This window comes from Ananas comosus, linkage group 13, assembly GCF_001540865.1.
Source record: "Ananas comosus cultivar F153 linkage group 13, ASM154086v1, whole genome shotgun sequence".
Lineage (NCBI taxonomy): Eukaryota > Viridiplantae > Streptophyta > Magnoliopsida > Poales > Bromeliaceae > Ananas > Ananas comosus.
In genome coordinates, this window is record NC_033633.1 from 6,179,840 (window position 1) to 6,190,923 (window position 11,084).

At 40.6% G+C, this 11,084-nt stretch overlaps 1 protein-coding gene across 1 annotated transcript; it reads right to left on the bottom strand.

The window, feature by feature from the left end:
* Positions 658 to 7,686, bottom strand: LOC109719175 (phosphatidylinositol 4-phosphate 5-kinase 6-like). The gene is made up of 8 exons (XM_020245718.1): positions 6,202 to 7,686; positions 3,467 to 3,634; positions 2,884 to 3,049; positions 2,668 to 2,784; positions 2,399 to 2,592; positions 1,983 to 2,095; positions 1,775 to 1,865; positions 658 to 1,389 (listed from the first exon to the last, which is right to left on the bottom strand). The coding sequence occupies exons 1-8, from the start codon at positions 7,533 to 7,535 to the stop codon at positions 1,104 to 1,106; spliced, it is 2,469 nt and encodes an 822-aa protein (XP_020101307.1). The 5' UTR covers positions 7,536 to 7,686; the 3' UTR covers positions 658 to 1,103.

An 11,084-nucleotide genomic window follows, 5' to 3' on the forward strand; every position in this document is an offset into this window, starting at 1 on the left:
TTCCTGTAATGATCCATCAATCGAGAGCATTTAGGAATTAACCACCAATGACACATATCTCAAATTCTCAACCCTTGAAAATACGTGTCATCATCGTATTAATTCCTTGGACAATTCATGGACACATACACAACATGAATGAAAATAAAAATTCAAATTCATTCATAACATTTAAAATCAAATACAAATTTATATCCTAGAAAAAATATATGTATTAGCCTTGTTGGCTTCTAGGGCATACATCTAACATTGACACTTTTGAGGATGCTCCTCCGGAACAGTGAGAGACCTCCATATGCATTCAAGCTATGCGTTTTTATGAACCAAACCTTGGAAAAATAAAGAAGTTCGAGTTTGGTTGGTTAACGATGTAAAGCAACAGATTTGAACCTAATTATTTACTAGTCCACAATTAATGCCTCATCTATAATTATACACCAAAGTGCTTCTGCGCATTTCTTTCAAACATCCTCATCAGCCTCTTATGATACATGAAAATTTACTTTGCTACGGTATGGTTTAACACATTGCAGTTTGACTGAGCTAAACCATTATCAGCTCGATATCTGTAGCAACTAATTAAGCATAATTTCAGAACGACGCAGAAAAGGATTAAAAAGCAAAGTTAGGATTAACTTGCTTGACGACATCCACTAAAGAAAAGCTAAACAATGTAACATGGTTAATTATAACTGTCCTATACATATTGCTGGCATCAATTCCAAAACCCCACACCACATTCACTTCCTATAAGAAAAAAGGTTACAAAAGCAATGATCCTGAATGATGGTCACTTTCTCATAGGAGCATTTACAGTTCTTGTTGAGCCTGGCACCGAATTACCCTTATTATGCACTATAAATAATTATGTCAAAAACAAGTGACAAATTTTGAGAACAATTAAAAATGTACAAACCTATTGACGAGTGTCTGTGAGTAAAGCACATTGAATTATAGGCCGAAGCAGCTGCTTCGAGAGTGGTTGCCTACGGAAGATGAGAAGCCGAGGGACAGAAAACAAACCACCATTTCATCGCGATGTTCTTAATTTCTTTTCTTTTGAAGATCGGTTGGTGGAATGTGATAGGGGAGAAAAACAAAAGCTACGCATCTTCTGTAAAAACTTTGAAAATGAAGTCACGGAACCGCTTGGAGTACTGCTTCGGATCGACAGCGGATATCGAGGTCGGATCGTATTGGATAGACTTATATGCGTGCTCGAGCTTCTTGCTTATATCATAATCTTGCAGAATATCAATGATTCCGAAGAACAACACCACATCGTAAAACTCTCCTGTTGGTTCCCCAATCAGTAGGGATTCAGCATCGGTCCGTACAATCTGCTCGACTCTAGCTGGCATGTTCACACCTAATTTGATTGCAGCCCACCTGCATGAATTCACAAATTACACTCTGGAAAGAGTAGAATAGAGGCCACTTAAAATAGAAATGTTATGGAAAGAGAAGAAAAAAAGGCGCCCCTTAAAAGTAGAATCTTGTGCCAAGCAACTTACAAGCGGCGCTGAACATTTAAATTTGAAGTAGCTCTGTTCGGATAGATATAAGGCAACAACTTAGCCTATGAGAAATAGAATAGACAACGACTAAACTGACTTATCTCCGAGTTGGTTTGTTATTTTTTTATGAACTATGATTGTATACACTAGCAAGCAATTAGGTTTTTAAGCCATCAAATTCTGATGATACATGGTTTGAAGCATTGTTGTGGTTTCCCTATATATCCTAAATAGATAGACATTTTCGTCTTCCGTACCGTGTTGGATCACAAAGAAATTGGTCCATGTCTACCCTAGAAAGGCGAGGAGTTCCATCTATTTTGTTATCAGTGTCACCACTACCTGCACCTGGTAAAGTAAAGAAGGAAAAGAAAGAAAGAAAGAAAGAAAGAAAGAAATCAGGATCATGCTAAAGTAGTTAAAAATATATATATATAACAATAGTTCTCAAGCATTGAATCTAACCATCGGCAGGGAGTAGTATATCTTGGGTTGCATCTCCAAAATGAACACCCACCAAGAGGCTATAATCCATGATTCTCTCCTGTTCTAGGAATTCACTATCTCTATCCACTTGCCTGAAAAAAGAATAGATTTAACAAGATTCCACTTCCAACCGTGTCTGATATTTAACAATGGGAAGGAAATAATAGATCATCCATCCGCGAAGACAGAATCTTATCAATGAGGGATTGCAATTCTCCAACGGAAACTGCTTTGATGCTTTAGGTCCAGAAAAGGCGAAAGTGCTTTGGAGCTCAAAAGTCATTTTGAGGGCTCTAAAGCATCGCACTGGTTGCTGGTTGCGTTCGGAGAACATAATCCCAAACTAGGCCTAAGATTGGTAGTAACAGGAACAAGATATATAGTCAAGCAATTACCTGCAAAACTCCTGGAACCAAGATCGTTGTAACCGAAAGATAAAATTGAGATCGAGATCTTTCAAAGTAGTGGTCTCATCAATTTCCTCCTCAGGTTTGTCAGTCGTACGGCCATGAGAAGAACCCTTCAGGTCAAACCGCCTGTGTATGGCATACTCCGTGCAGAACAGGTTCCCCATTATGACGAAGCGAACCTGTACTAGTTTTCAACAATGATGGTAATTAAACACCTTATATTTTTTTGAAGTTAGTTGCTCATCTGCTCTAACCTTTCTCTGAGTAGCCCCAGTTAATTTGACGCAGTGAAGACCGAAGAACTTGGTTACTAAAGTGTTCTCGAAAGCACGGACATGGTTATAGTAGGCTGGAAGCATCCTCAGAAGCACCTACGAACGTAGTATAAATTTGCAAATCAAGACAATTGTTGGCTCTAATTTGTTAATTTGAAGATTATAAGTGGACGGAAAGAAGAGAAGAGAACTGACTTTCACTTCCGATTTCTTCACGGTCTTTATCATGTACCGATCATCATTTGTTAAGTAAAAGAAGCTACCACTTTTCCCTGGTGATGAGAGCTCCCGAAGAGCATCATTCCCACAAATAGAGATCATATAATCTCCAGGATCAACCTGGAAGAGTTTGCGCAACGTCCTGAACATCCATTGCAAAAATTGATTTTAGTCTTGGATACCATGAAGATAAGCTATTGGAAAGAACAACTTATAGACGATAAAACTTGTAAAAGGTTGGGAGTTTGGAATGAGCAGTGATCTGCAGTAACGAATGTGGTATTGTTGAACTGAATCCTTAGTTCAAATTTTAGTTCAAATTTGGGTCTCTGTTCTGGGTTGTGTTTAGACCTGAAACCCAGCCTAAACAGTAAACACAATTAAAACCCAGTTGTAACCCAATTGCTGTTAAGGCTGAAAGAAAGGTCCCTCCAAAACCTGAGATAGGTAACCTAAAACCGCCTACCTGATAAATGATGCCAAGCTACCGATATCAAATGTGCTATGCTACGGAATGTTTTTTAAGTTTATCCAGAACATATATGATAATTAAGCTGACCTGAAAACCAGCGGGCAGTAGTCTTTCCATCTAAAGTCGCAAGACTGGTGAGGAGGAGTTTGTTTTGTTCCTTCGGGAGGAAATTTTGTCCATACTTTCTCTTTAGGGTCAAATGCAGATGCTTTAAGGTCCAGTGATGTAGGTGCAGATTGCTTTCCTACTGCATGTCTGATTACCAGAAATAAGTAGCAAAGAAAAAAAAATGTAGCAATTAGATCTCCAAAAAAAAGAATAGTACATAAAATGCAAAATATCATAAGATGCTTGCGATATCTATTGAGACACAAATGCCACCTATACAACCAAATAAAACAACAACATGGAATAAATCAAAATTCTTCCTTTATGGAGTGCTTACAGCTCATGAAACTCAATGACCGAAAAGTGGAACTTTGCTACAAAGTTGAATGAGAAACCGCATAAATAGAAGGAGATTACGACGACAATATTTTGCTGAACATTTCAAGAACAGTGTTATCGATGAAAATATTATTAGATATCTCTTAATTTCTTAGGTAAATTCTCACAGCTTTTCGAAGTGAATAAAGAATTTCACACTATAGGCCTTTCTACAGAGTTTTCTCACAAATTCTGCATTCCTTAGTGGATACGGCTAGTGAGATATTGATTCCTAGTTTTGGAGTGATCAGCCATATGATTTGAAAAACCAAAGTTGCTAAATACTGCACTTGCAATTTGCAAGCCATAGAATTCAAAATCAAACAAAATGGAAGTATTTTCTTGAAAACAGTACAAAAAGCTGCGTGCTATATGGCCTAATAAAATCAGTGTTATTGAGAAAGGAAGAAACAGATTGAGCACAGTATCCTTAATTATATGAGATCTGTAAATTTATGTTGCATTTTAAACTTGTTCAGCATCCGAGAAAGGATTGCGTAGGCTAAGAACTTAGGATTGGATTAGACTGTATAAGAAAAGGATTGGATAGGCTAAGAACTTATGATTGGATTAGACTGTATAAGGAAAGGATTGGATAAATGTTATTGCAATCCACTGCTCTGTGCTACACAGGATTAACACAGGATTGGATTATTTTGTTCTAATCTGACATTTGGTGCTCATGCTTTTATGCTACAAACAAATAATGAAGAGGATGTCAAAACAAGAAAACACCAAAGCAAGCAATGACGATTCAGTGAATTAATACTCGAAAAAATCTTCTCCAAATGATTGCATCAAACAAACGCTTTAGTCTGATTCACACCAAATTTCTTATCTATTTCAACAAGTATTTTCAACTGACAATTTTACTGATGACAACATGCAAAAAGGGGGAAAGAAAAAAAAAAAACCCAAAAATCACACAAAATTCATCAGATTAAATAAGTATCCGTCAGTTTTGACCCAAAAGAAACCCAAAAGTCACATCCATCTTCCCACATAAGAGAGCCTTTCTTACCTACCCCTATAAGAGCAATGCTATAGGTACACTCTAAAGTGGGTTGTATATTTTGCACTCAATCCATCCTAAGATTATCTTGTCGCATCAATTTTCTTAAATTTTATTAAAAGTCAATTCGATTTTTGGATTGCGGGAGTAAGATATACACCCTTTTCTGTGAAGGAGTGAAATTGCAAATTTATTTGAAAAATTTTTAATTATCAAATACATCCATATAAAGTTCTATAATTTACAAGTATATCCTCCCCTTCACTTAGTTGACTAGTTTAAATTTCATTTCTAATATTTCTATTTAGTTTCATGTCATTCTATATAAACCCTAAAATCCTAGTCTCTTAAAATCTGAAAACAAATTATATTTTACATGACAGTTCTAATGGTAAAAAGTTAGTAGTCAATTGACGGTAATTAACTGCAAAACTAAAAATGCATATTTTAAAAAACTTTTAAATTATTATAATAAAATCGCAAATTCTAATTAAGTTGATTGAATGATGGTGTGCCGTCAATGTGATAGTGGTGTCAATGACGTTACAATGACTAAAATATCATATTGCTATCACGTCAACCAAACATTCATATTTAGTTGAGGATTATCTAGTGCTATAGGGAAAAAATAGTTGGGGGCAAAACCATAAAAATATTTCTCTCTACTGTCCAAGTGGGTAGTAGAAGTCACATCACAAGTAAATCATGCACTCTACACAATTTGATGTATTTTATGAGAATTAAAAAAGGGTATATTTTACCGTTGAACTTTTTCATAATTAATAAAACACTTTTGGCACAATTCTAAACAGAGCCTAAATTATATTATGGAATTTAATTGCAACTATCTAAACAGTTTGAAGCAAAGCTCATAAAAAATTAAATTTTAAGGACTAAAATGTTGCCGCGCTTACAGTTTGAGGACCAAATTAAGGTGTAATTTAACCATACAAATATGCAATTGGCATACTCCTATGAAGTGCTTGCACTGTGGAGAAGCAAGGATGGCGACGGGAGCGACACTGGGCGTATGATGGAGAAGTGAGAGGAGGAGAGGGGCGAAGAAGAGAAACTGATCGATCGATGCCTCCATTCGATAAGAGGAGAGAAGAAGAAAAAACTACCAATATTTTTTGTTCGATATATTTTTATAAATTATATAAAAAATTTGTACATTAATTTGGTGCGAAAAAAATATGATCAAAGTCTAAAACTAGCTAGTAGGATCTAGTTAATTACTAGCTCAAAAACATGTCAACCAACCAATTATGGAAAAACTACGTGCAATATATAGGAGCACAATATAATCAATTAAGAACATTACCTGATTCCAAGTTGGAGATTAAGCATGAGATCGTAATTCTTGTGCCCCTTGGAAATGGTCTCCCCTTGTTTCTTCGTTTCCCTCGTCGGCAGCCACTTCATCGGCTGCTGCAGCTGCTGCTGCTGCTGCTGCACCTGTGCCCCCCCCGGCTCCCTCGCCTCCTCCCCCTCCTCCACCTCCCTGACTTCTTGTGCGGCGTTCCCTTCTTCGACACGGTCACCGTCCAACTGCAGAAGGCAGCCGCCATCACCACAACTACCATTTTTGTCTTCTCCAGAAGCAGCAACGCCGATCGCACTAATGGCGTGCCCGTTCGGTCTTTTTGGGGTCATTGCGCCCACAACTCTCGCAACGTCTATCGACGCGCGCCTCCGCGACGCCTTCAACGACCTCCACACGGCTTGCTTTTGGAGAAACTCGGCCTCGACGCCGGACCAGTTGAGCGTCTTTTGCGAGGGTAGGATCGACACCGTCTCGCTCGGGCAAACCTTGCAGCCGTCAAGGCCGGCGGCAAATGCGTCCTGTGGATCCCGTGCGGTCGGCGACGTGGCGGCCGGCGACGGGTAGTAGACCCCCTTCTGCTGAAGTACTCCGTTCTCCTTGCTCCAGTGCCCAATGTACAACCCCCCGTCCGCCCACCGAAAGTTCCCGTTTCCTTTCGGAAGTCCATCCTCCCACCCGCCGTCGTAGCGGTTCCCGTTGGCCCAGATAAGAGTGCCGCGGCCGTGGATAACACCGGCGCGCCATTGCCCGATGTACTCGTTCCCGTCTCGCCACACGTATCGGCCCTGTCCGTCCTGCACTCCTGCGCGCCACTCGCCGTCGTAGTAGTCGCCGTTGGCGTAGGACTTGGTACCGTGGCCGTGCTTGAGGTTCATGGACCAGCCGCCGCGATAAGTGTCGCCGAGGGCGCCTATGTAGGTGCCCAGGCCGTGCATGAACCCAGATTTGAACTCGCCCTCGTACGTGGCGCCCGACGGCCACGAAAACTTGCCCATTCCCATTGTCTTGCCTTGGCGCCACTCGCCCTCGTACATGCACCCATCCGTCCACAAGTATTTGCCGGTTCCGTGCGGGAGGTCGCCGGACCACTGCCCGGTGTAGAAGTCGCCGTTCGCCAGCAGCCGCTCCGCATGGTAGGTCTCCTGCTCCTCCTCGTCGGCGGCATTGCTGGCACCCTCGTCCAGGGATTTCGGGGTGCTGATCAGGAAGTCGTCGGGGATGACAGACATCGGCGCGGTGAACACGAGGCTGTGGTGGCGGGCGGTGGGGTGGTGCTGGCTCTTGTGGACGGCGGACTCCCACGCCTCGGGGCGTTGGTGGTCCTTGTGCATTCTGTATCTCTACCCCCAGTAGCTATATATTAATTAATATCTTTCTTCTCTCTTCTCTTCGTACCAATCCATATATTGCGAGCAAGGAAATAGGCATGTTGAGTTCCTCTTGCATGCATGCATGCTAGTGTTTAATTTTCTTTTGTTTTTTTGGTCGNTCTTGGCCTGTTCCGATTTGCGCCGCGGCGGAGGAGGGTGGCGGGCCGGAGCAGATGGTGCCGACGCGGCGGCGGAGATTGTTCTGCAGTATAGGATTTTGAGGGGTGGGTGGTGGTGGTGGTGGTGGTGCGTGCGTGCTCCTGGAAGAACTGAGGGTTTCTCGGAGTTGGGTTATGGTCATATGTCCGACGGTCGCTGTAACTCCCAACACTTGGAGGGAGGAGGGGGAGAGAAGCTTTTCTGTCCATGCGTGAGAATAGGAGGGGATCGGTCTTAATTTTGGGTATTACGTATATAGAGACTAGTCATGATCAGAAAATGGAAGGTAAGTGAGGCTCCATATATGTAAGAGAGAAAAAGAACAAAGAGCAAGAAAAGGATGATTGAGGGGAAAAAATTCTATAGGGCTCATCACAAGACTGCACAATCTCTATCCACAACCTCGGTTACCCGTGGATTACCAACAAATTTACGATTACGAGTAATAATTTTTTTTATCCAACAAAATATGGGTAAAATGAGTGAGTGTCCGTTAAATTATAGACATTTTGGACAACCCACGGATATCCATGAAAATCTGCATATATATTTTAATTAAAAAATATATAATCTTTATGATATTTACTTTATAATTATGGCAACTTAAATAATTTTGTATCCTAAAAATTTAGGATAATAAAATATTTTTATATTATATAATTTATGCGTTTTTAAGATATTATATTATTTATTATAGGGAAAACTTCAAAAAACCCCCCTGTGGTTTCGTAGATTCTTACTTTGCCCCCATGTGGTTTAAAGTGTATCAAATTACCCCCTGTGGTTTCGTTTTTATCTTTTCAGTAGCTTTTTCATTAATATTTCGTTAAATTATATACAAAAAACTTCAGATACACATCTAGATTTATCAAATATTCACTTTAATTAGTACCCTTTAATTTTAACTTTATTACTGATTTAAGAAAAAAAAATAATGAAATTGATAAGAAAAAGAAAAAAAACAAAACCACATGGGAGCAAATTGATACATTTTAAACCACAGGGAGGCAAAGTAAGAAACTACGAAACCACATGGGGGATTTTTTAAGTTTTCCCTTTATTATATGTTATAATATTTCAAAAAAAAAAAAAGTTANTAAATTAGTCATGAAGCTTCGACTTGAATTAGAAGTATATAAAATGATTGATTGCTTTTGCTTTGACGTAAGTGATTTGGTGAGCCAATATATATATATATATATATATATATATATATATTTGGAAAGTATGTGAGGAAAAAATAAAAATTTTGCAGGTAACCCGCATATCCACTAGCCCGCTCGTGAGCAGGTTACCAACAAATTTACGGATATAGATACTAATTTTTCTTACCCAACAAATTATGAGTAAACTAAGTGAGTATCCATTATAAGTTGTGGATATTTTTGACAACCTGCGAGTATCCATGGCTAACTGCATATTATATTTTTTTAATTTAAAAATATATAATCTTTATGATATTTACTTTATAATTATGATGATTTTATTAATTTTTTGTATCTTAAAAATTTGGAATAATAAAATAATTTTATATCATGTAATTTATGCATTTTAAGATGTTATATTATTTATTATATGTTATGATATTACAAAAAATAAGTTATCTTATGCTTCTAATAATTATATATACATTTTATTTGGAATGTATAGGAGCAGAAAAATAAAAATTTTGCGGGTAATCCACATATCTACTAGCCCGCTCGTGAGCTGGTTACCAACAAATTTACGGGTATACATACTATTTTTTCTTATCCAAGAAATTATAGGTAAAATAAGTGAGTATCCGTTAAGTTGTGAACATTTGGGGTAACCTGTGGATATGTGACGCCCCGACTTTCCAGGGGGTCACCCATTCTAGGACTACTCCCGTCCCAGCACGCTTAACTCTCTTAACCTCTTTGGCCTTGCCACCACCCAAAATGCTTAAGCCGGGTTAAGAGTTTAGCCCTATTATATCTTATATATAGGACTACCCGGGGTCTCACAATCTCCCCCCCTTTACGCCCTTACGTCCTCGTCAGGCTCAGACTCACAAGTACCAGGCGATGTGAGACTCGTCTTGCCCCGAAAGAGGGCTTTCGATCTCCGCAGTGGCTTGGGGCCTTGGACGATCAGTCCAGAGGTTACCCTCAGCGTTTACACGCTGTCCACAGCGACCGAGTCGAAGTTATTTGGAAGAAAGCACACCATGCACCCTAAAATCTATCATTTTATGCGACGATGCCTCGGGATCAGTTGTGATGTCGCTAAGCCTTCTTGGCAGGTCACCCGTGTCGTTTCGGGGGTTCGAAAACGACGTGTGAGCGACTGGTGGGTCCCGGTGTCAAAAACGACACTTTCGGAAACCCGGTTCGAGACGATTAGTCAACGATGTCTGTTCCGAGGCGAAGTGTGGTGTTTGCTGCCAATGGGGGTTATTATAGAGTATTAGTGGCAGCGGTTAACTCCCAGTTGGAGTTGGGGAGTTCCGGGACGATTAGTGGACCCCGGCGAAGCCCCGGTGCGATATTCGGGACACCCGGTGTGATTCGGCAATCGGTCTTGGGAAACCGATTTCCGTGGTTCCTTGTCTGGGGATTTTATATTAGTTGCTGACATTAGGGTTTCCTTCTGACCTAGTGGACCCTTCGTAGGTCCGGTTGCTCTGTTCCCCGCCGTCGTGAGATCTGATCCAGGAGTTGGTGACAAGGGGGGGTGGTTGGGGGGGATACTGTCGATCCGGACGTCTGTCACGAGTGCGGGTGCACGCTTGGTGATGGTTTGTACCTTACTCTTCTGTTTGTTACTATGGCGATAAGTATATGGAGCGTGGGGGTGCACCTTGTTTATTCGTTTACTCTACTCGGGTTGTTGCATACTTAGTATCGCTGACTAGGGGGTAGGGGGAGTAGTGTGCTGATGGCGGTGGAGGGTGCGTGATCGTATTGACTAGGTTGGTCGGGTTGTTATTCGAGTACCGGGTTGACCTAGGAGTGGTCTGGGTGGTTGCGTTTAGGTATTGTTGACCCTAGTTGGTCGGGTTATTGCTGTTCGTATCTTGTTTGACCTATTCGGTCGGTTCTTGGTTTCAGTAGCTTTTAGTTTGACAGTCGAGAGTATCTAATACTATCTTTATTTACTCTGCCTGGTCGTGTTCTATGTGTAGTATGCTGTATAGGGTTAGGAGGTAGATGCTTGTAGTATACTATATTGTGCCGTGGATGGGTACGGTTCTGCCTGGATTTTGCTATCGGTACTGTATTGGTCGGTTCGTTACTTTCCTTACATTTGACCTATCTCGGAGGCGGTGTCACGTTGTTACTTGCGATGACTACCACGGTCGGTTATGCCCAGAGGCGGGCATGTGATTGT

Coding starts and splice junctions, on each gene's coding strand:
- LOC109719175 (XM_020245718.1), bottom strand. CDS start 7,535: ATGCACAAGGACCACCAACGCCCCGAGGCGTGGGAGTCCGCCGTCCAC. Junction 2,785..2,883: donor TGAAGAAATCGGAAGTGAAA/GTCAGTTCTCTT, acceptor CTACGTTCGTAG/GTGCTTCTGAGGATGCTTCC. Junction 1,866..1,982: donor TATACTACTCCCTGCCGATG/GTTAGATTCAAT, acceptor TTACTTTACCAG/GTGCAGGTAGTGGTGACACT.